This window comes from Carettochelys insculpta, chromosome 1 (assembly GCF_033958435.1).
Source record: "Carettochelys insculpta isolate YL-2023 chromosome 1, ASM3395843v1, whole genome shotgun sequence".
Taxonomy (NCBI): domain Eukaryota; kingdom Metazoa; phylum Chordata; order Testudines; family Carettochelyidae; genus Carettochelys; species Carettochelys insculpta.
The window spans coordinates 355,479,085-355,501,854 of NC_134137.1; the positions used below are offsets into that span (position 1 = coordinate 355,479,085).

Below are 22,770 nucleotides of genomic sequence, written 5' to 3' on the forward strand. Positions count from 1 at the left end.
AAATAAGCAAAATTTTGAAAGGTATTACTTTCTCCAGAAAATATGCCTTGACTTCAGGGATGAAACAGTTTGTGAACCAATCTGCCAAATTGCAAGCATCCTCCATACTTTCTTATTAAAGTAACGTTGCTGATATTCTTGAAGGATCTAGGGTTTTCAGAGTGATAAATCAAGACGGGTGCATCTACGCTAGCACTCTATTTTGAAATTAATTTTGAAAGTGGCCCCAATTTCGAAAGAGGCTGTGGAGTGTCTACATGCTCAACAGCCTCTTTTGAAATTGTTTTTGGCGAAAACAGGTCCGAATTTCGAAATCACTCTTCCCACCTGGGATTGGGAAGAGCAGCCCCTTTCGAAATAAAATTTCAAAATAGTGCACGTGTAGACGCTCTGCGACCTGCAATTTCAAAATCGTGGGTCCGCCATGGCGGCAGCTCCAGGGAGCACGGGAGACGCGCTAGCAAGCCCCGGTGGGGCTCTATGGTCCCTGGGCCAGCCCCTTAAAGCCGCAAGGCTCCGGAAACCTCATGCAGGAAGCTGAGAGTGTGCCTAGGGCTTGAGAAGCACGAGCTCAGCCCTATACATGCTCCAGCAGCCATATGGCACTGCCACCCAGCCCATCAGCGGGATGGTGAGCCCCCCACACTCTGGGGCACCCCAGGAGGCCCCCTCTTCCCCGCCTGAGGGGTCGCCGAAGGAGAGCCAGGGCCAGAGAAGGAGGGGCCCATCCTGGATGGAGGCCGAGGTAAAAGACCTCCTCGGCCTCTGGGCAGAGGAGGAGGTGCTGCTCCACAGCACAGGGAGGCCCCACAATGCAGCTGCCTTAAAGCGGCTGTCCCTGGGGCTGCAGAAGCAGGGATACCCCGAGCACACGGCTGCTCAGGTCCACTCCAAAGTTAAGGAGCTCAGGTAAGCCTACAGCCAGGCTAAGGATGCCTGCAGCCGATTGGGGGCCGGGGCCGGCCCAAAGTGCCCACACTACTGGCCACTGCAACAGCTCCTCGGCCCGAAGGACATCCCAGAGCCATTGGTGCTGGTGGACACAGGCAGCCCAGACCCCGACTGGGAGATAGACCTGCTGGAGCAGCCAGGACCCTCCAGCCAGACCACACCTGTGGGGGCCGGGAGCGACTTGGAGGAGGGGGGCCCATTACCCATCGCAGTGAGCTCTGGGACCTCCAGCCAGGTGCCCTCGAGGGCGGTGTCCCTAGACCTGTTCTCCGGAGGCCCAGGTAGGTGACAGGTGGATCGGGTGGCCTGGGTAGCGGGGCCTATCCCACGGTACCCTCCCCCGTCCCAGACCCAAGCACAGCACCATCCAGCACCTGCACCCATGGACAGCACCCTAGCCTGCCCGACCGGGATGGGATGCAGGGGCCAGGGTGCAGCACTGATGGGTGGCCACTCTCTCCTTGTGTCTCCACAGCATCGTCCTCTGAGGGCTGGACCACACCTGTGCCACCCTCAGACAGAGCCAGAGAGCCCTTCTCCCCATTGCCCTGGGTGCCGCCTGGCAAGACCCAGACGGCCCGACACCGGCGGCACTACAACCCCCAGGAGGCAGCAAAGGCCTACACCGCAGCCATCCGGGAGCAGACCACCGTGCTCCAGGAGCGGCTGCTCATGGAGCGGGAGGACAGGGCCTGGCAGAGGGAGGTCTGGTCTGAGGCGGTCGGAGCCCTCCGACGGCTGGCCCCCCCAGCCGCCCCCTCCATCTCCCTGCTGCCCCGAACTCCCCCCCCCCGCTGCCGCTGGACCCACTCCCGCTGCTGCCCCTGAACACATCACTCTCATCCCACCCACCCTCAGCCCATCCACCCATCTTGCCCTGGCCAACTGGCTGGTCGCCAGTACCAGCCAGGAGGGGGATCCCCTCCCCAGCCCCCGCCCCCACCCCACCTCACCCACCCTGTTCTTCAGCCCCCGAACGACCCTACCTCCCCATCCTTCCAGCCCACTCCTGGCCCCGACAGGGCCCCCGCACCAGGGATGGCAGGGGCACCCATACCCGCCAGGGATCTCGCCCCTCCATGCCTGTGGGGGACTAGGCCTGCCCATGCCTGTGGCCCCGGCCATGGGGGCATGCCCCTGCCCCATTGTATATAGTTCTCCCCTGTTCCCCCCATATTTAGCCCCAATAGGAAGACTCCACACCATTGTTTAACAGCCGTTTATTTACATAGTTAATCCCCAGTTAATAAACCCTTTTGTGCACCCCAGTGTCCCCTGTGTGTGTAGGGGGGGCTGTGCTGCAGGGTGGGTGTGAGCCATGTGCCAGGTGGAGGTCAGTATGGCTCCTGCTCAAAGGCCTCCCGGAGGGCTTCCCGGACCCTAAGCCCTTCACACTGTGCCTGGCGGCACGAGGCTGTGGGCGGCTGCTCATAGCCAGGGCTGCTGTCCACAGCCCACCTGGGCATGTAGCGCTCCTGCTTGCCCTCCACCACATTGTGCAGCACACAACAGGCCGCAACCACCCCGGGGACGTTGCGCAGGCTGACATCCAGCCGTGCATTGAGGCATTGGAAACGCCCCTTGAGGCATCTGAAGGTCCGCTCAACAGTGTTGCGTGCCTGGTTCAAGTGGGCATTAAAAATGGCCTGGCTGGTGGTGGTGTGCCCAGTGTAGGGGTGCATCAGCCACAGCTTTAATGGGTATGCCCCATCGGCCACTATACAGGGTGGCATTGTTGTGTCCCCTACAGGGAGCTCCCAAGCAGGGATGTAGGTGCCCTCCTCCATGCGCTGCCCCAGCCAGGAGTTGCAGAATACCCGTGCATCATGGGCTCGACCGGACCAGCCAATGCATATGTCAGTAAACCAGCCCCGGGCATCAATGAGCACTTGGAGCACCACTGAGTGGTACCCCTTGCGGTTGATATAGCATCCTGCATTATGGTGTGGGGTGTGGATAGCAATGTGCGTGCCATCAAGCACACCGAAGCAGTTCAGGAATCCGAGGGCTGCGAATCCCACCACGGCGTCGTCCAGGTTGCCAAGGCGGATGACCCTCCTCAGGAGGAGGCGGTTGATGGCCTGGAGCACCTGTAGGGAGGCACCGACATTTGGGCCTACGCAGCGGGGGGGCCCCCCGTCTCTACAGGCCCCCTGTCTCCTATCTCTACAGGCCCCCCACCCGGGGGCTTTCTGCCCCCATCTCTACAGGCCCCCCACCCAGGGGCCCCCTGCCCCCTGTCTTTATAGGTCTCTCACCCGGGGGCCCCCTGCCCCTACAGGCCTCTTACCTGGGGGCCCCCTGCCCCTTCCTGGGGAGGGTGTGGGGCCCTTGTCTGACTCACCTCTAGGAGGACAGCTGCCACGGTAACCTTCCCCACCCTAAATTGGTGCCCCACTGACCGATGGCTGTCTGGGGTGGCCAGCTTCCACAGGGCGATCGCCACACACTTCTCGACTGGGAGCACGGGCCGCATGCGGGTGTCCACATGCTGCAGGGCGGGTGAGAGCCACTGACACATCTCCATAAATGTCTGCCTCATCATTCTAAAGTTTGCGAGCCACCTTTCATCATCCCACTGGCCCAGGACCAACCTGTCCCACCAGTCCCTACTCCTGGGGTGGCTCCAGAGGTGCCGTTGGGAACAGGGGATGGGGAGCAGCGGTTGCCCCCTTGGCAGGGCCTGCAGGACACGTGGGTGGGAAGGTGGGCTCCAGGGCATCCACCACGCCCAGGATGGCGATGACCACCTGGGTCCCAGTGACGGTGCCAGCATCAGACTCTGGCAGCTGCTACTGCTCCATTCTCCTCTTGGTTCTGGGTGCACAGTCCACGCAGTGCTGTGTACTGCTCTGCTGGGCTCTGTGCATGCAGGGTGGATGTGTTTGGGAGGGGCCTTTTAAGGGTACTGCTGGCTGTGTGACCCGGAAGGGCTTGTCAGCCATGTGACCCCGTGCTTGATGTTTCCCGGCTGCTTATTTTGAAATAGCCCATTTGCCTGTGTGGACACTCTCTTTTGAAAAATGGAGGGTGTTCTTTTGAAATAGCGGATCGGTACAGCGATCCATTTTGTGTGTGTTAGCTGTGCTATTTCGAAATCCCTTATTTCAATTTTGTTTTTCGATGTTCCCCCTTTTGAAATTTCTTTGTAGTGTAGACACACCCAAAGGGTTTCAATTTATACCCAAAAACATTCCCTCTTAATAGACTGTTAGATGGTCTTTGAAAACCTTAAAACCGAGCATAGTTTTTGCCTTTTTATGTATGTAGGTACAGTTGGGCATTTTCTTCCGAAAGAGACCTGTCTCATCAACATTGAAGATCTGCTTTGTCAAATAATTTTCCTCTTTTATCAGCTTATCCAATTTTTCCATGAAAGCTTCTGCTGCTTTTGAATCAGCACTGGCTGCCTGTCCACTTACTTACACATTGTGAAAGTTTGCATGATTCTTGAAACAGTTGAACCAACTGTGACTGGCACAGAAAGTTAGGTCACAGTCAGACCCCTCCTTTTTCTAGAAGTCTTTAGAAAGACTATGAGCCTTAGCTTGTGTCATCTTGAGGCTTAATGGCATGTTTTTTTGAATTTGGTCTTCCATCCAAAGCATGAAGAGTTTTTCCATGTCGTGGATGAGACCTGCTCTTTTCTTTGTTATAATTGTTGATTTCACAGGCATAGACCCTTTCACTACTACATGAATGTGATCACTATCTTTTATAATGGTTCTAATAGTAGATTTTGATAGGCCTAAATTACGTGCCGTGAATGACACGGCTTGATTCCCTTTGTATTGCCTCACTATCACTATTTTCTGTTCTAAATCAATAGCTTTTCTCTTTCTTTTCTCACCACCAGCACTTTAACTGTTACTTGCCATGATGGCTACAAGCAAACACAGAAAATACTGGAGGAGCAAAATATACAGTATGAGGGAATGAAATGTAAACACACTGCCTGACTGCAGACATGCAAACACAACGTGCTACCGAGAACCAAAACAAACAAAAGGGGGCAGAGACAATATGTTGTCTGCCACCATGACTGAGCTGTAGTTCTCGTACAACGCTGCCACACTGTTCGAAAAACTAAACGTACATACTTCTCAATTCAAAAATATTATACATTACAGTAATATGGGGTTAATGGGAGGTTGGTTGTAAGTGCGAATGGTCAAAGTTGATGTGTCTGTAATTCGGGAGCTGCCTGTACAGGTTTTTCTGTAAAGAAATGTTTTCATAATAACTCTTATTGGTTTTAGGTTTGTGCAGTTCTTCATGAGACTGGGATGCGGTAAGGGGGTTCCAGACCCCAGAAGCCAGCCTGTGCTACTGCAGTATTCACTCAATGGGGGCCTCACATGGAGCCAGCTGCAGGAATTCCTCTTCAGTAATTCAAGCAACATAGGCCGATACATTGCTCTGGAAATTCCCTTGAAAGCCCATTCCAGCTCCACTCGTCTTCGCTGGTGGCAGCCATCTGAGAATGGGCATTTTTACAGCCCATGGGTAATTGATCAGGTAATTAACCTTTTGGGCTTGAGAATATTGCCTCATTTTGCTATTGGTCTTAATCTATCCGTTGTGTTTTATATTGTTCCTTCATCAGCAGTACCTACAAAACTGTTAGGATGATATTTCAAACAGACAGAAGTACAGCAACATTGCTGAAAAAAGCTGATCTTTTAGAGTATTTGTGTATCTAATTGCAGTTTTTTCGTCAGATGTGGATGTCCATATCAAAGCTTAAAAGGGCTTTTTTCATATGGATAATATCAATTTGTTTAAGAAAGTGAAAATCAGAAATGAGCTTAGTATGGAAAATACATATCTAGAGCTAAGATGGAAAACTCAAAAGCTTAAGGGATGTAGATCTGAGGTTTGTTTTGGCACACAAAAATGAGCTACTTGCAAAACTTAGATCTAGATCCGCCTTTCAGTTTTGAGCATATTGAAAATTTGGCAGTATTCAGGATTTGGCTCTCTATAAAAATACCAAATTATTCTGCAGTAGTTATCAAAAATATTCTTTACGTGTACATTCGTATAAATCTCAAATAACTCTCCTAAAGTCTTTGGAGTCACAGTCATATACAAAAAGTGTAAATGGAGGAGACTTTATGTGTAACAGTGGAATTATTGCATTGTTTGGTCATTGTTTGGTGCTGATGTTATAAAATATTTTTGTATTTTTTTTTTATAATTGTTAACTCAGGCCATCTCTGAAATGGCCAGATATTGAATTTTCAGTGTTGTTATACACCAGCTTTGAAAAACTTCTTTACTTTGCTGAAAGGAGAGAAAAATCTTTTAAATCCTAGGTCTTCTCTGTTTGGTATAATTTAACCATTGTCAGAACACACAATATTGAACTGAATTCAGAAAAATAAATAAATAATTTCAAGCTAACTGGAAACCAAGGTTGAAACCCTCACTTTGCTGAAATCAGTTGCAAAACTCACACTGACTTCAGCAGAGTCAGGATTCCAACCAAAATACTGAAAGCCATACTGCACTTAAACCGTTAACAGGAAACTGATCATTGTGGGCATGTGAGTAATTTTACTTCATGCATCAGTATTTCAGTGGACTATTTTTGTGCATATAGTTACCCTTGTGTGTATGTGTTTACAAGAACAAGCCCCCTGTATTCATTTATTTTTTCCTCTCCTCCTTTTCCATGTATCAGACAGGTGGTCTGTATCCACAAAAACAAAGAGAAGTCCTGAGGCATCTTAAAGACTAACAGATCTTTTTGGAGCGTAAGCTTTCATGGGCAAAGACCTGCTTCATCAGATGGTTGTAGTGGGGATTCCAGAGACAGGTCTTAATATACAGGCTCATGAAAAGAAGGAAGTAGCAATCAAGAGAAAGGCCAGAGCTGATTAGGTCAATTCAGTCAGGGAAAACGTGGCCCACTTCCAGCAGCTGATGTGGAGGTGTGAACACCAAGAGAGGAAAAATTGCTTTTGTAGTTGGCCAACCATTCCCAGTCTTTGGTCAGTCCTTGATTGATAGTGTCAAACTTGCAAATGAATTATAGCTCTACAGTTTCTCTTTGGAGTCTGTTTTTGAAGGTTTTTTTTGTTGCAGGATAGATACTTTTAAATCTGCATACAAAATGATGGGGTCTAAATCATCTGATACCATTCAAGAAAGAGCTGTTGGAGTTGCTGTGGATAGTCCGGTGAAAACATCTGCTCAATTTGCAGCAGCAATCAAAAAAGCTGACAGAATGTTAGGAACCATATCTATCCAGTAGAAAAAGGATAAATAAGAAAACAGAAAATATTATAATGCTGGTACGCAAATCTATGATAGACCCATATCTTGACTGCTGCATTCAGTTCTAGTTGTCCCATCTCTAAAATATATATTATAATTGGAAAAAGCACTGATAAGGACAACAAACATGATTGAAGACTGGGACTTTTTAGCCTGGAAAAGGTACTATTAAGAAGAGTTATGGTAGAGGTCTATAACTCATGAGTGATATGGAGAAATTGAATAAGGAAGTATTATTTATTTAATCACATAACACAAGAACCAAGGATCACTCAAGAAAATTAACAGGTAGCAGGTCTAAAACAAACAGAAGGAAATACTTCTTCACACAACACACCGTAAACCTTGTGAAGCTCATTACCAGTGGATGTTGTGAAGGCCAAAGCTATAACTGGGCTCAAAAAAGAATTGGGGATAGGCCTATGAATGGTTATTCAATGGCTATGCTCAAGGTGCGCATTGGCTGTGATTGCAAGAAGCTAGGAGTGAATGACAAGGAGATGGATCACTCAGAGATGCCTGTTTGGTTTATTCCCTGTGAAGCATCTGTCATTGGCAACCTGAGCTAGATGGACCATTAGTTTGACCCACTTTCTATGTAAAATAAAATAAACAATAAATTCCTATTTTCCTGTTTCAGATTCTGATTGGTGGAAATATTTCTGGTAACACAATCCTGGAAGATGATTTTGCGACATTGGATAGCAGGAAGTGGCTGCTCCATCCAGGTGGAACAAAGATGCCAGTCTGTGGTTCTACTGGGGATGCACTAGTTTTCATTGAGAAAGCTAGCATCCGTTATGTTGTAACCACTGACATTGTGGTTAATGAGGATTCTTTCATACAAATAGACTTTGCAGCATCCTGCTCTGTCACTGACTCCTGTTATGGTGAGGTCATCTTCATAAATCATGTACTTTATGTTCTGTTTTATATAGGAAAGTATTGCCATCTATTTTCCATTTCAGCTGTCTCCTGTATTAGAGACTCATAAACAAAACAAGGAAAATATTTTATTTCTATAAGGAAATTACAATTTTAACATTTATTATCTGAATGCTGAGACAAACCAAAAGATTTAGATTGTGCATGAATGTATTTCACAGAGTTTTTCCTTGTGTACTTTAAAGGCATTTAAGATGTAGTGTATAAGATTAATCATTCAAGTTTCCATTTAATTCATGTAGACAACTTAATAAATCCCAAATGTAGATACAGTCTGGTAGTTTGGCACCCTCATTTCTTGTCATTATATTGCTCTCAGCTCTAGACAATAGATGTCCAATGCCAAATAGTTTGTTTACAGCATTAATATCTTATTTTGGAGCCTCACATCCTCAACAACTGCACAAATTGCAGTGCTTAAAACTGATGGGTTTAATGCATATTCAGAGAACAAATATATAGTTTTCTTCTCACTTGCACCAAATGTAAATCAGGAATATTTACACTGATATAAACCTGATGTAAATCAGGCATTTCCATTTCCATGAATATCCTGAAAATGTTTTAAGCACTTTTATACCTATATAATTCTATGAATGAGGTAAGGGCTGGTAGAAAAAATAATGTGACTGCCTAATTTAAAACTTTGTCATAATGTCTATGCACAACAAAGAATTAAATACTGGCATTTCATACATTTTTTGTGCTTGACTTCACAACCTACAAAACATTCTTTTAATACATTTTTAATGTAATATATATAATTTCGTTGAGTTTCTGTCAATTTCTTTGGGGTTCTGTGTGAAAAAGGAGCAAGGGTTTACCATACATCCCTAAAGTAGGTTAACTTATTTTTAATTCTGAAATCCATGGAATTAACCAAGATATATAAACATAAAAATTAATTACTACCCCATGCATAATAATTTCTTTCAATTTGATTTTAAAGCCACTACTCTGTCATCCTGTTAAGGGTAAGAGTATTTTGATAGGGTAGTAATATGTAGGCAGATAAGAGTTTCCTTAAGGTGTTGCCCTTAACATTATTTTAATTAAGTATCCAGTTAGGCATGACACCAGCCTGGATGTAGAAAGGACAGAATTCTGGTGAAAAGTTAATGTTAAAAACTACTTGTACCCACTTATCCGTGTATTTATATAATGCTCAGTTCTGAGCTCAGATACTAAATAGGAGAAACTGTTTGACTGAGGATAATTCAGCAAAAGTAAGTGTATCAAAATCAAAAAGATAAGCAAAATTACCACCAATGTAACTGTAGCCACCAAATACTTTGTCTTCCATATAGCCAAAATGCCTGACATATGGGACATTTATTTTACATTTATGGTCTGTACTTATTGTCACTTAAACTTTTTGTAGCCATAAATAAATTCAAGTTTTTAGCCAGTTTGTTTACCCATTAATTTTATTATGAAAGTTATAAGCAATAAACTTGAAATAAGTTTAATTGTTTATATTTGCTGCATTTGAATGTATTTGCCAATTTAGGAAGGCTTGATAATGAAATATATAACAACATTGCTATGTAAAAGTTAAATTGAAAAGAGTTTTATATAAGCTATTCTAATGAAGTCAGTAGTTTGAAGATGCTCTACTGCCTTTTACTGGGTAGAATCATAATTTCTCAATTGTGTGTCATAGGTCCTTTAGTGCTATTGATAATAGAGGTTCCTCTTTAGCTCAAGAGCAAGCCTTTGATTTTGGTAGCAGAGAGTCTAGAAACTTCCTGTGCTGCAACTGTAAACTTCTGAGTTGTCAGTAAGTTCTTTGATAGTCAGTGGTTTGGTACAACATGTTCACTTAAACATATAAGTTTCAGTATTAATTAATTTATTTTCTTTCAATCTTTAGCTATTGAACTGGAGTATTCAGTGGATCTTGGATTGGCTTGGCATCCAATAATGCAAGACTGTCTGCCCACTAATGTAGAATGCAATAAGTACCGTCTCCAAAGGATTCTAGTATCTGACACATTCAACAAATGGACCAGGATTACTTTGCCACTGCCTCCTTATACTAGGTAGATACATTTTGAATAGACAAAATCTTAGTGCACAAATATCTGACAACACCTAGTACAGTACAATCTTGAATTAAAATGGGGCCATTTTTTGCTCATTGTGTGTCTAGTATTTATACAGAGGATCAAATGAAAGTGCCATTATGCTCTGAGTATGATGTACAGAATTATTGTGTGCTTTTTGAATGTTAGAAACAGGGAGGTTAGGTTTTCTGCTTAGTATATTTCAATAGTCATGATTGATGGGAGCAGACAGAGAACAGACTCTCACTTGTCTATCCTATATACAGTATGCATCCATTTGTCCCTTTAGTGCAAGCATGGTGGAGACCCAACTTGAGAAGGAGAGCATAATATGCAGATGTGCAGAAACAGGCAAAATCACTGTTTTTGGCCCTTGGTTACATCCCATTGGCAGGCCTGCCAATGGTGGAGGAGGCCAAAGGGTCAATTGCTCCAGGGCCCAGCAATTCAAAGGGGAATGGGGTGCTGGCTTGGGCCCTCGGCCCTTTTATCACCACCAGAGCACCACCAAAGTATGCTCCAAGTGACTGTGAGGGCTGCCAGTGGGAAGGGGCTGGGTGTAGCATGCTGCAGGTGGCACTGAGGGCTGGCTGCCCCTAGCCCTGCCCCTTCTGCTTGAGGCCCTGTCCCTTCTGGGAACATTGAGTTGCTCCCTACCTCCATCTTGCTCAGAGGCCCATCAAGGTTGACAGCACTGCTACCCATTGTTATTCTCCCCTCAACCACATCTGCACCCCACAGGCTCAGACTCCCCAAGAGCCAGTGTTGAGGGTGAGGTCCACCCCTGACCCTGACTTCTCTGCATCCTCCCTGGGGTGTCTTGTGCCTCAATGGGTGCTGGACTGAAGTAAGTCTTATGCTCTGGAAAGCACAGAGAATGCATGTATGCCCAGTTTGTGGAATGCAAGAGACCAGTTTGAGGAATGCAAGAGACCAGGAATGCTATTTGTGCTCTTCAGTGCCCCCAATGGGCAGCTGGGCATGCAGTGACCTTAAGTAGATTAAATGTACCCTTGATTTAAAAAGATCCTCTCTTAGCTTGGATTTAGCAAGAACTGCAGTATTATGGTTACCCTTATTACTTTCTCACTGGCTTCAGAGGCTGTTGGTCAATTCTATTGTCTAAATCCCCACCTGCTTCCTGTACTTGCTGTTACTGGCTATAAATGTGTGTTTTTAAGTAACATTTTGATGGTTCTTGTTTTTCTGTTGCACTTGTCACATCTGACAAGTGACATTCAACTTTCATATATTGTTCATTGTTTTAAAAAAATCCCATTATCACCTTCACTTCCTTTGACTTCATTCTTTAAAAAAAACCTTGTTTTTCACTTTGGGGATGAATTTTGTGTGTGAAGGAGGTTTCCTGTTCTGACAACGTTACAGACTGAAGTTCTCTGCCTTTTCAGAGAAAAAGAGCAGTGGGGCGGTGTCAGAACAAGCTTCCCCAGAATGCCTTGCCAATATGCCTCAGTTTTGACCTAAAAGACTGAACTAAGGGCAAGAGGATAGTTTAGCTTCTGCTTTTATTCCATTATTCATCTGTCTAAGATTACCATGAAGGCTGCCACTTAGTGCCATTTGTGGTTTCTGTCATGTGGACCATGTCTACACTAGCCAGAATCTTCAAAATGGCCATGCAAATGGCCATTTTGAGGATTACTAATGAGGTGCTGAAATGCATATTCAGCACCTCATTAGCATGCCGGCGGCTGCAGCTCTTCGGAATTGCTTTTCACTGGCGCGTGGCTCATCCAGACTGGGGCCCTTTTCGGAAGGACCGCAGGAACTTCGAAATCCCCTTATTCCTATCAGCAGATAGGACCCCTGGCCCTGACCTCAGATAGGAATAAGGGGCTAGGAATAAAGGGATTTTGAAGTTCTCTGGGTCCTTTCAAAAAGGTCCCCCATCTGGACAAGCTGCGTGGCAGAGAAAAGTAGCAATTTTGAAGAGCCGTGGCCGCCGGCATGCTAATGAGGTGTTGAATATGCGTTTCAGTGCCTCATTAGTAAGCTTCAAAATGGCGATTTGCATCGCCATTTCAAAGATTTGGGCTAGTGTAGATGTCGCCGTGGACATCTGTTTACTAGGAGTTACATAGATTACACACACTCATTTTCCATTACTGTAATCTGGATTAGAATTATCAAACTAGTACAGAAAAACTCCATGTTCCATTTATGGACTATCTGAGGCATCCCGTCCACTTAAGTATATTCATAAGGCAATATTATTTGTATATCTTGTTGTAGCCTGTTTTAGCTTTTTCTCTTTCAGTGCCTCTGATTTCTGCAGAAGCATTGTCCATATTGTTAAAATGTTTAAAGCTCACAATATTTTTTAAAAAAATTTTAAAGGGATTTTTTGGGGTTGAGTCAAGATAATCAGTTCCAGAGACTTTCCAACTCAATTTAATATGGAAAGCAGCAGGACCACCAACCACCGTGGGCCCCAGGTGGAGGTGGGAGGCGGGTGGCTCCATGCCCTGGAAAGGGTGGGTCAAGAGCAGAAGGGCCAGGTCTAAGGGCAGTCAGTTCTGAAGGCCACTCAATCTGTGGTTCTGCCCCCTCCCCCCTCGATAGCCATGTGGTGCAGCGCTGCCGTGGCAGTAAAAAGAGGCTTGGAGCTCTGGCTGCCTTTGCTTTGCAATGCTGGGCTGCAGGGCAACTGCCCCTTTTGCCTCCCCTGTCAGCATGGCTGTCTGAAAGAAACCACTGAGAATCTTAAGATTAAATCAGACTCTCTTTGACTGCCACCTGTCCACTAGGAGAGAGAGAAATGAGTTCCCAGTGGAGTTAAGATGGCTCTGCTTAGACCAATAGCCTGGCCTTTTGCCTTGTGGTACAGTCAGTGGTGGGAGACGTCCCAGTACAACCACACACCATAATGTCTTTATTATTTAAGACAGGGATTGAGTGAGAGAAGGGCCACTACATCTCTAGGATCCCAGCAAGGAGAGAGGCCAAGTTTTAGAATAGGAACAAGCACTGCTGCAAGAGTGAAGAGTCTCCTTTGCAAAGGCACATTGTTCTTTAAGTTGCTCCTCCTGGTGGTTTAATAGCTCGTGCTGGTGTGCATTTTACACAACTTGCCAAGCATAGTATCCATATGTGGTCTTCTGGGGCTTGTGTACTGCAGAATGCTACATGACTTATGGCCTGTATGAGACTGAGAACAGTCATTTCTTATGTCTTGGATTTGACTGTAAGACATAAATCATAATACAAAGCTTCTAAGTTGATTTGCTACATTCCATAAAAAGTCATGGAAATTGCCAAACTGAAGGCACAAGGGTTGTGTTTCTTTCACACAATCTGCCTCAGGAGTAAAAAGAAAAAGAAACTTAAACATCCTACGTGGTTGAGCTATGTTGGATCTAAATTAGAGCTCCAGTAATTCAGACCTCTGAACTGTTGTGATTTTACTCATGAGAGAGAAACTGTAGCTTTGGGTTATTAAATTCCTTTTCAGTCCTACCACATATGCTACAACAAGTTATTAAATAACTAATGTAAAAAGTTGAACTAGAAAATAAGAAAATCAAAAAATTGTCTTGTATTTCATCATGGATAAGAAATTATACTGAAAAACTGAAGAGTCAGGAAATAAAAGAGCCTTTCTATGAGATGTATATCAGAGAGAACTATAGATTGGAAATTAAATAGACTTTACTTTCTGAGATTATGAATGATTTCAAGAGTCTATTGATTATGATTCATAACACATAGATAGCTTTGCATTTAGCTCATCCTCTGCAATCTCCACTTTCATATTGCTGAATTCAGACGCTCTGAAAATAAGTTTGATTCATTTTTGAACAGGAAAACTATCAATATTATTGATAAATCTGTCATCCATCTAAAAAAATTACACCCAGTTCCCAGTAAAATGCTTAATTTCTTTCTTTAAAGAGTCAGGATAAAACTGGTATCTAACACTGACCCAACCATAAAGGAGTTGTTTTAATTCTGCACTAACCTTCAGTTGCTTGCAGATAGGTGATTTATTTCTGTACCGAGAGTTAGGATCATGTAGTTTGATGTTGCCATCTAGTGCTTAAATATTGCAAATCAAATTGGAAACCTCTCTGTTGAGTCACAAGAAACGTCTATTATGTTCAGATTACTTTGAAATAGGCTGTGCTTGCACTAAGGATTAAATCCAAGCCCCATTATGAAATCCAGAGTAAATGGCAAAACTCTCATTGCTTTTAATGGGGCCACAGTTTTCTTCTACGTGTGGTTTAGATCTAGATTTCCCTCAAATCCAAAACTGATTGTATTTAGCATTTTGCTTTGGACAGTTCAGACCATGCTGTGAACCCTACAGCATACATGATCCCACTCCACCAGGAACCAGTTACTGTTTTAATGTGAAATTTTTTGCATGTCTCTTTAGCTATGTCATTCCTCTGTTTGCATTCCTCCATTTCTTCCCCTTGTGCACTGACTTAAACACAAACAACTTGTCTTCATGTTTAAGGACTTTTGTGGCCTATCTCTGCTGTACACTTTGTGTCCTGCAATGTTCCCTGTAAACTGAGCACTTGGGAGCCCACCCAGGAGTGATTGAAATGCCACTCAGCTGATTAGCAGCTTGGCAGTTGGGTAGTTTGCTGCCAGGGGGGAGATGGTTGTGCGCATCTGCATGTGCCCTAACGCACATTAGAAAGTTTATTCCACACATGGATGGAAAAAAATAGCGTGAACGTTGTCTCTAGGATGGTCTTGAAATGTTGAATCTCCACTTTCATTCTACAAATTATGTCAGTCTTGATTGCTCATTTTAAAATTTTAAGCTGGCATCTTCATGCCATACTGCCCCTTGTGCATTGGACAAGGACCCTGTAAATGTCCGCAAGACCCCTTCATTATTCCCCTTCACATCCCTCCTTAAAACTTTCCCCTGCTGTGGCATAAACAAAAACCTGACTGTAGTTCCACAGCTGGCATATGAGACCATTGCTCCTTGTGATGACCTGTAACATTTCATTGTTTCCATGTGACTAACTCCCATTGTCCTCCCCAGGCAGAACAGAGCAGGTTTTGAAGGGTGGGAAGAAAAACTGCATAGTGAACATTTGGCCTTGCAAGCACGGGGCCCTGTTAAGTGGCCTTGTAATTCACTGGAACCAGCTCTTGTTCGTTCAGTTCATAGATAAATCGTCATTATAAATGTGGCCCAGGTTTCAGTGAACACACACAATTGTATTTCTTTTCAATCAAAACAGAGCTTAGCACAGATGGAAGTGTTACCTTTTGATTTTTCTTTTCTTTCCCAAAGATCTCAAGCAACTCGTTTCCGCTGGCACCAGCCCGCTCCATTTGACAAGCAGCAAACATGGGCTATAGACAATGTCTACATTGGGGATGGCTGTATAGACATGTGCAGTGGGCATGGGAGGTGCAAACAAGGGAACTGTGTGTAAGTATAGCTTTTTCCCACCAATACACAGTGCTGTAGATTTTCATTTCCATTTTCCTGTGTGATTTCAAGGCAGTTGCTTGGAAGGGTAGTATTTCAAAGCAGAATTTCTTCTTTGAAACAGAAACAGGCACCAACATCACTTGGGAAATAAAATTCTAAGAGGAGAGAGGGATGGATGGGCATATTGGAGTGTGGGAGTGAATCCCCTCTGACTTCCTCAGAGCCTGATTTTCCTTTGAGATACATGCCCATACTGATGACTATGTGGATTGGAACTGCACCAATGAGATTTCAGATAGAAATGATGATAATCTTTCTGCCAGCTCTCTGGTGCCCAAAGATACTATACAATCTGTTCTATCTACTAGATTGATGTAATTTACTTCCCTCTTAGCACTGAAATACATATATGAACCATTGTTTGGGTGGGACACAGTCTTCTATGGGATGATTTCAATTCTCAGGGGTGTACAGAAAGCAGTCTCTGAACTCTGCTGAACACAGGAACAAAAAATTATCCTTGGCCCTTACATGGGGCTGTCACCAGTTAAATGTGTCCCAAACCCTGTTCCTAGCATATAGACCAAGTAACTAACTGGATGCTGGATGTCTCTTCATCAGTCCAAAATACAACTACTCCAGCCTCAGGACTGGTGTAGGCTCAATGGCTTAATGCCAAGCTACCTAGTGGCAGCCAGTGGGGTTGACAGCCTCCATGGGCCCCTGGGTAATGTGGTGTTGGGGTCTGGCTCCACACTCCGAGGGCAGCAGAAGGATGGCCAAGGGCAGCTGTCCCTCAGTGCTGTCTGGAACACAGCACCACCCCAGCCCAGCCCTTCACGCTGTCCAGAGCATGGAGCCCATCACTCTGGCGTGGTGTTCTGGAAGCAACTTGAAGGTTCCAGCGCTCCAGCTGCCACCACTCCTACTACAGCAATGGTGGTGGTGGCCAGAACCCTAGACTCTTTTGAATTTTAAGGTTCCAGGGCAATTGGCCCCTTCCCCATCCCTGTCAGTGGGCCTGGTGGCAGCTTTCTGTGAAACCATGCTGTCCCTTCCCAAAAATCTCGTTCTGTGACAGTCCATATCTATCCCCACAAAGCTAGACATGCAGCGACATGGGCTTCCAAAATTCTTCCCCCTGGCAGCAGAAAAATACCAAATCTGCTGAATTTGGGACTCTTTCCAGCCACAAATGGTAGCAGAAATTGCCCTTAGCTGCATTATTTTACTGTCCCCGTGTTCACTAGAAGGAAAATCTATGGATCCAAGTACAACACAAATATTTTCTGTATCTGTCTCCCTGCTTAAGGCACTAAAGAAGCAAAGCACAATCTCTGTGCTAAGATATGTCTACATAATGGCAGGCTATGTTTCTGTATTTGTCTACATTTTTGACAAACTGACTGAAAGCTTTATTGTGGAAACATGTTATGGACTGCTGTTGTCTGTCAGTTTGTTTTCCATCTTATGTCAGGACCCACATCCCTCCCTGACCACAGAGCCCTTCTCTCAGGATACTGCCCTGCCACAGTGCCCCGCACTCTCAGGTCCTCCCCTTCCAGGGAACCCCAAGCCCCCATACCCACCTTGCCTCAGTGACCCACTGCCACTCTTCATCTAGGCCCTTAACACAGGGCAAACGGCAATCTGAAATGGCCTTCATCATTGGCAAAGGGTCGGACCTGCTGCCTTCCTACGCACTGGCTACCTCCTTGCCACCCTAGTACCCTCAAGCCTTGTCTCAGGCCCCAGAGCATGGGGCTTGCCTGACTCACTTTGCCTTTTCCCAGCACTGCTCTGTCCATGATACCCAACTCAAGCAGGCAGCTAGGTCTCCCTACCTCAAAAGCTGGAGCAAGAGTGTGGTCACCCTGGCCAGCCATCACTTTTAGGCAGCGCTCCTGGGCTCTGATTGATTTCCACAATCTTTGCCCCTGATTGGTTCCCAGGACATCCCTTTCCCAGGGCTGCTTTTAATTCTGTCTCTACCAGTGCTGGGCAAGCGCCCTGTCACTTGTCAAAAGATGGTTAAACTTACTTGCTTAGTACTGGCATTAGTATTTTATTTTAATTAAATTTATCTACCAAAATACCATCTCTTTTAATGATAAAGCACAGTGTTAGAAGAATCTTCTGTACCTGATGTATTACCAGCTTGAATTGAAACCTTGCACATACAGGTCTTTACACAATTAATATATCCTGTTTAACAGTAAACAGCTTCAGAAAGAGGCAGTGTAATTCCTCCAACCTTGTGCTTGTAGGTGAGACAAACGGTCTTTTGTTCTCAAAGGCTGGAGTAAAATTATCTTAAGTTTTCATACCCAAAATATTTCTAAATGTGGTTAATCTGTTTGTTTTCCTTTCAGCTGTGATGAACACTGGGGTGGGCTCTACTGTGATGAGCCAGAAACATCCCTTCCAACGCAACTTAAGGACAATTTCAATCGAGCTCCATCTAATCAGAACTGGCTAACAGTAAATGGAGGGAAACTGAGCACCGTCTGTGGAGCTGTTGCATCTGGAATGGCTCTTCATTTCAGCGGGGTCAGTGTTTAACTCTGGTTAACACTTGCCTGTTGACTGTTCCAGTGTGGTTGACTTAGAAAACTGAATAAATAAGTAACCTGAAACAGTATTTGAATAAATGGAAAATGTATGTTTACTTCCTTGATTGGGGTCAAATTCTGGCAGGCTCTGCATTGGTATCTGGCAGAAACACAACAGAGAAGTGGATACATCTCTTTCAGCTCATCCTATCCCTAGCACTCAAAGAGACATCAATGTGTCAGCTCCCTGAAAAAAACCATGGAGGGACCACCAAAACAGAGCCTGTAGACCAAGGCACAATCCATAGTACTGAAGTTTTTATACCCACTCATTCATCAGTGGGTTTCTTGTATGGATTATTTGTATTTCTGGCAAAAATAAATAGTCCAGGATCTGGTGATGCTACTTTTTAGACTGCAAGAACATACTAATACTGCTATTAAAAAATCTAAACATGCTTGTTTGCGGGACCAGTTAATGTATAGTTAGAACTGAGTCCCAGATCTGTATTCTTTTATAAAACAGAAACCATTATCTTTTCATTGCCTTTTCCCATTAAGATTTAACTGGCACCATGAGAATGCACTGGGCAGCATGAGTGATTCATAAAATATAGTTTGTATTATAGAAGGTGTAAAAATAATTACTGAAAACTATTCTGTCTCTTGAGTGTCTATCCACACCAGATTGTTGACCTTAATGTTAATTGAAGTGTTTTATTCCAACTAGTATTAAAAAGATGGAGGTGAAAATTTTTGTAATCTAGTTTTGAGAAAAGAAAAATGCAGTGGATCTCAAATATTTTGTGTGTGTGTAAATCCACAGTGTACATCTTTCAAGATGAAATTAATTGAAATTACGTTTGCAGATCAGGTCATTAATTATTCTGTTTAGCATTAATTATTGTGTTACATGAGACTTCAGATTGAATTTGTAGAGTCATGTTATATTTTAAAGCTTTTTACAAGGTAGAATTAGCCTACTTATCATTGTGTAGTCAACCGTAGAGCTTTGACAGGTATTAACTAATTAAGGATTACAGTGCTAAACGGAAACCGTTTTTGTTTTAAAAGAGCAATGAATAACAATGTGACCTAATTTTATAAGAGCCTTAAAGTGGGTCTCTAATTTTCTTGGCTGAAATTTTTCAGCCACAGTCAATTGTGGGCATAAGTAGTAAAGTGAAGGCATCCAACAGTCTTTTCAGTTTGTAGTTCCAGGAGTTAGACATACAGGGTCAACTAGTGTAAATAAGAATAACTCCACTGAAGCCAATGGAGCTATTTTGATTACTCCTAATGAAGATCTGAACATCAGCAACTTCTATTTTATATCCATTATTGTTTGTGCCAACAAATCTACGGAAGCAAAATTAAATCCCATTTTTGGAAATTTTGCTGTGTGTACATACAGAAAAGCAGCTCTCCTTCACAAGTTAAATAAATGCTACACTTGACACTTGTGATACAAAAGTGAAAGGTATGATATGTTCCATTCTTGTGACAAAAAAGGTTAAATTTTAAATAATAGTTTTAAAAGACAGACAAATTGGAAAAAAGTCAGAGGAGAACAGCACAAATTATTAACTGTCTAGAGAACATAATATATGAGGGAAGACAGAAGAAAATTGTGTTTGTTATCCTGGAGAAAACTGAGAGAGGGCATCATAACAGTTCTCAAGTACATACAAGATTGTTATAAAGAGGAGGCTGATTAATTGTTCTTATCCACTTGTGAACAGGACAAAACGTGAGAATTTAAATTGCAGCAAGGGAAATTTAGATTAGACACTAGGAAAAACTCCACAACTATAAGGATAATTCAACACTGGAACAAATTAGCTTGGAAGTCTGTAGAATTTTAATCCCAGTAAGAATAAGCTAAACAAACACCTGTTGGATATGGTATAGATAATATTTAGTCCTGCCTCAGTTCAGAGGACTGGATGCCCTATCACGATCGCTTCCAGGATTAGATTTCTGTGGTCCTATGATTCTGTGATTATTTTGATTCAGTCTTATGACCTTCCAATTAAGAGGACTGGCCTTTTAAAATACCACTTAATTCCCATAAAGCAACTGAGTAATGGGTGAACTGTTATATTTTTCATGATTATATTTATTGAAAGCATCATAGCCTTGGTAATTATCTTAATTGAACAGCCACACTGACAAAAATATGTTGTTGTTTTGTTTTTTTAGGGATGCAGCCGTTTGTTAGTTACCGTGGATTTAAACCTCACTAATGCAGAATTCATTCAGTTTTATTTCATGTATGGATGCCTGATAACTCCTAACAGTCGGAACCAAGGAGTTGTCCTGGAGTACTCTGTAAATGGTGGCATTACTTGGAACCTCTTAATGGAAATTTTTTATGATCAATTCAGCAAACCAGGGTTTGTAAATGTAAACTTCTACTACTTAGAGTGTTATTTTTTAATTTTTCATAAAGAATCTGTCTTGATTGCTAATATTACTGTTCGTAAGTAAGAAGAAGATCAAAAGTTTCACTCTTGTGAACATTTATATAACTTATTAACTTGTGCTTAAAGATAACCAGGTGTGCAAACATATAAAAATCCATGGTACATCCACCATGTGGTCGCCTCACCTCAAAAAAGATATATTAGAACTGGAAAAGGTTCAGAAAAGGGCAACAAAAGTGATGAGGAGTATGGATCAGCTGTCATATGAGGAGAGATTATAAAACTGGGACTTTTCAGCTTGGAAGAGACAACTCTGGTGGGAATGATAAAGATCTATAAAATCATAATTGGTGTGGAGAAAGTGAATAGAGAAATGTTCTTGACTCCTTCTCCAAAGAAAAGAGCTAGTTAACACCAAATGAAATTAATAGGTAGCAGGTTTAAAACAAACAAAAGTAAGTATTTCTTTACACAATCTACAGTCAACCTGGGGAACTCTTTACCGGAGCATGTTGTGAGGGCCAAGATTATGTCTGGGTCCAAAAAAAGAACTAGATAAATTCTGCTGTGATAGGTCCATCAGAAACTAATAGCCCAGTTGGACAGGGATGATATCACTAGCATCTTTTTGTCAGAAGCTGGGAATGGGCTACAAGGGATAGATCACTTGATGATTACCTGTTCTGTTCATTCCTTCTGGGGCTTCTGGCATTGGCTACTGTCAGGAGACAGGATACTGGGCTAGATGGACTTTTGTTCTAACACAATATGACCATTCTTATGTTCCTGTGTAAGTGTTGACAGAATTGGGCTTCAAACATTAGATCAGTTTAATCAGAAGAAGTCTATGACGGCCAGTTACATTGGTGAATGATTGATCATTATTAACCAGTGAATGTGAAAATAAAGCTATAGCTGTTCAGAAGAGTTACTTTGATTTAGAGAATATTTTAGCATACCTTTATTTATAATCTTATATCTGATTAGCTAAAGCATAAAAAAGATCTGTTGTCTAAACGAGTCATATAGCACCTGGTCATTAAGGATGAAATTCACTGCTGTGCAGAAGGCCAGCAAAAAGTCTCTGCCACATTTGAGTCGTATTTTAATGCTGAAGTGGGATGAATGACACACAGGCCTTGGACTGGTCCTCTGTGCATTGATGAATTACTTATGAATGCTACTAGGAGTCAGTGTTGTTTTAATTTATGTCTGCATTGGTCATTTGCTGTAAGGGAAATAAAGTAGTAGAAATAAAACACTGTTATATGATCAGCGTCTTCAGCTTCAAAAATAATCATCTTTATTAATGTCAACATCAAATTAATATATTGATTCCACTTCAGCATATTTCCTTAAATGGGGATGGCTCTCCAATCCTTCGCCTGGCTCTGCAGCCAGTTAGAGCAGCCATGGTCCCCTGTAAACCTGCATCACTGGCAATGTTTCCTAAAGGAACTGTCCACCACCTAAGCATACCCAGCACACACCATACTCTAGCTACTCTTCCTCTCTGTCACTCTCCATTTTTAATACACTGCCTGTGTCAGATTCTGCTGGGCGGATGAAATAGAAACCTATCTTAAAGGCTCTGTGTCTATTCAGGATTCTCCTATGGTCAGGAAGTCCCCAGCAGGGAGAACTAGGGTTAGGTTCTATCCCTTTGTGCAATCTGGCCCGATATTGTTTAAAAACTCCATCCAGCTGCTTATTTAAAACTTTATTAATAAATTGTAATACTGACGCATGATTTTTCTCCTTTATTACATTTTAGCTTTGTGAACATTCTCCTCCCTCCTGAGGCTAAAACTGTTGGAACCCGTTTCCGCTGGTGGCAACTTAAACATGATGGCTTGGATCAGAATGACTGGGCTATTGACAACGTGCTGATATCTGGCTCTGCTGATCAGAGGACAGTGATGTTAGACACTTTCAGCAGTGCTCCACTCCCACAACATGAACGTTCACCTGCAGATGCGGGACCCGTTGGGAGGATTGCTTTTGATACGTTTACAGAAGACAAAACGACAGGTAAAAGTCTGATATCAATCCAAGTCTCAGAGCCAAGTCAGTAAAGTTATGTCTAAATATGACTTTTTTTTCATCTCACCGCAATGGAT

General features: G+C 43.4%; 1 protein-coding gene across 1 annotated transcript in view; it reads left to right on the plus strand.

The window, feature by feature from the left end:
- RELN (reelin) overlaps positions 1–22,770 on the plus strand; it is a 543,431-nt gene that overhangs the window by 482,682 nt on the left and 37,979 nt on the right. The window contains exons 44-50 of the mRNA XM_075016845.1: positions 5,211–5,469; positions 7,874–8,123; positions 10,052–10,220; positions 15,529–15,669; positions 18,045–18,222; positions 20,427–20,620; positions 22,425–22,681. Coding sequence (XP_074872946.1) covers positions 5,211–5,469; positions 7,874–8,123; positions 10,052–10,220; positions 15,529–15,669; positions 18,045–18,222; positions 20,427–20,620; positions 22,425–22,681 — 1,448 coding nt within the window. The remainder of the gene's footprint in view (positions 1–5,210; positions 5,470–7,873; positions 8,124–10,051; positions 10,221–15,528; positions 15,670–18,044; positions 18,223–20,426; positions 20,621–22,424; positions 22,682–22,770) is intronic.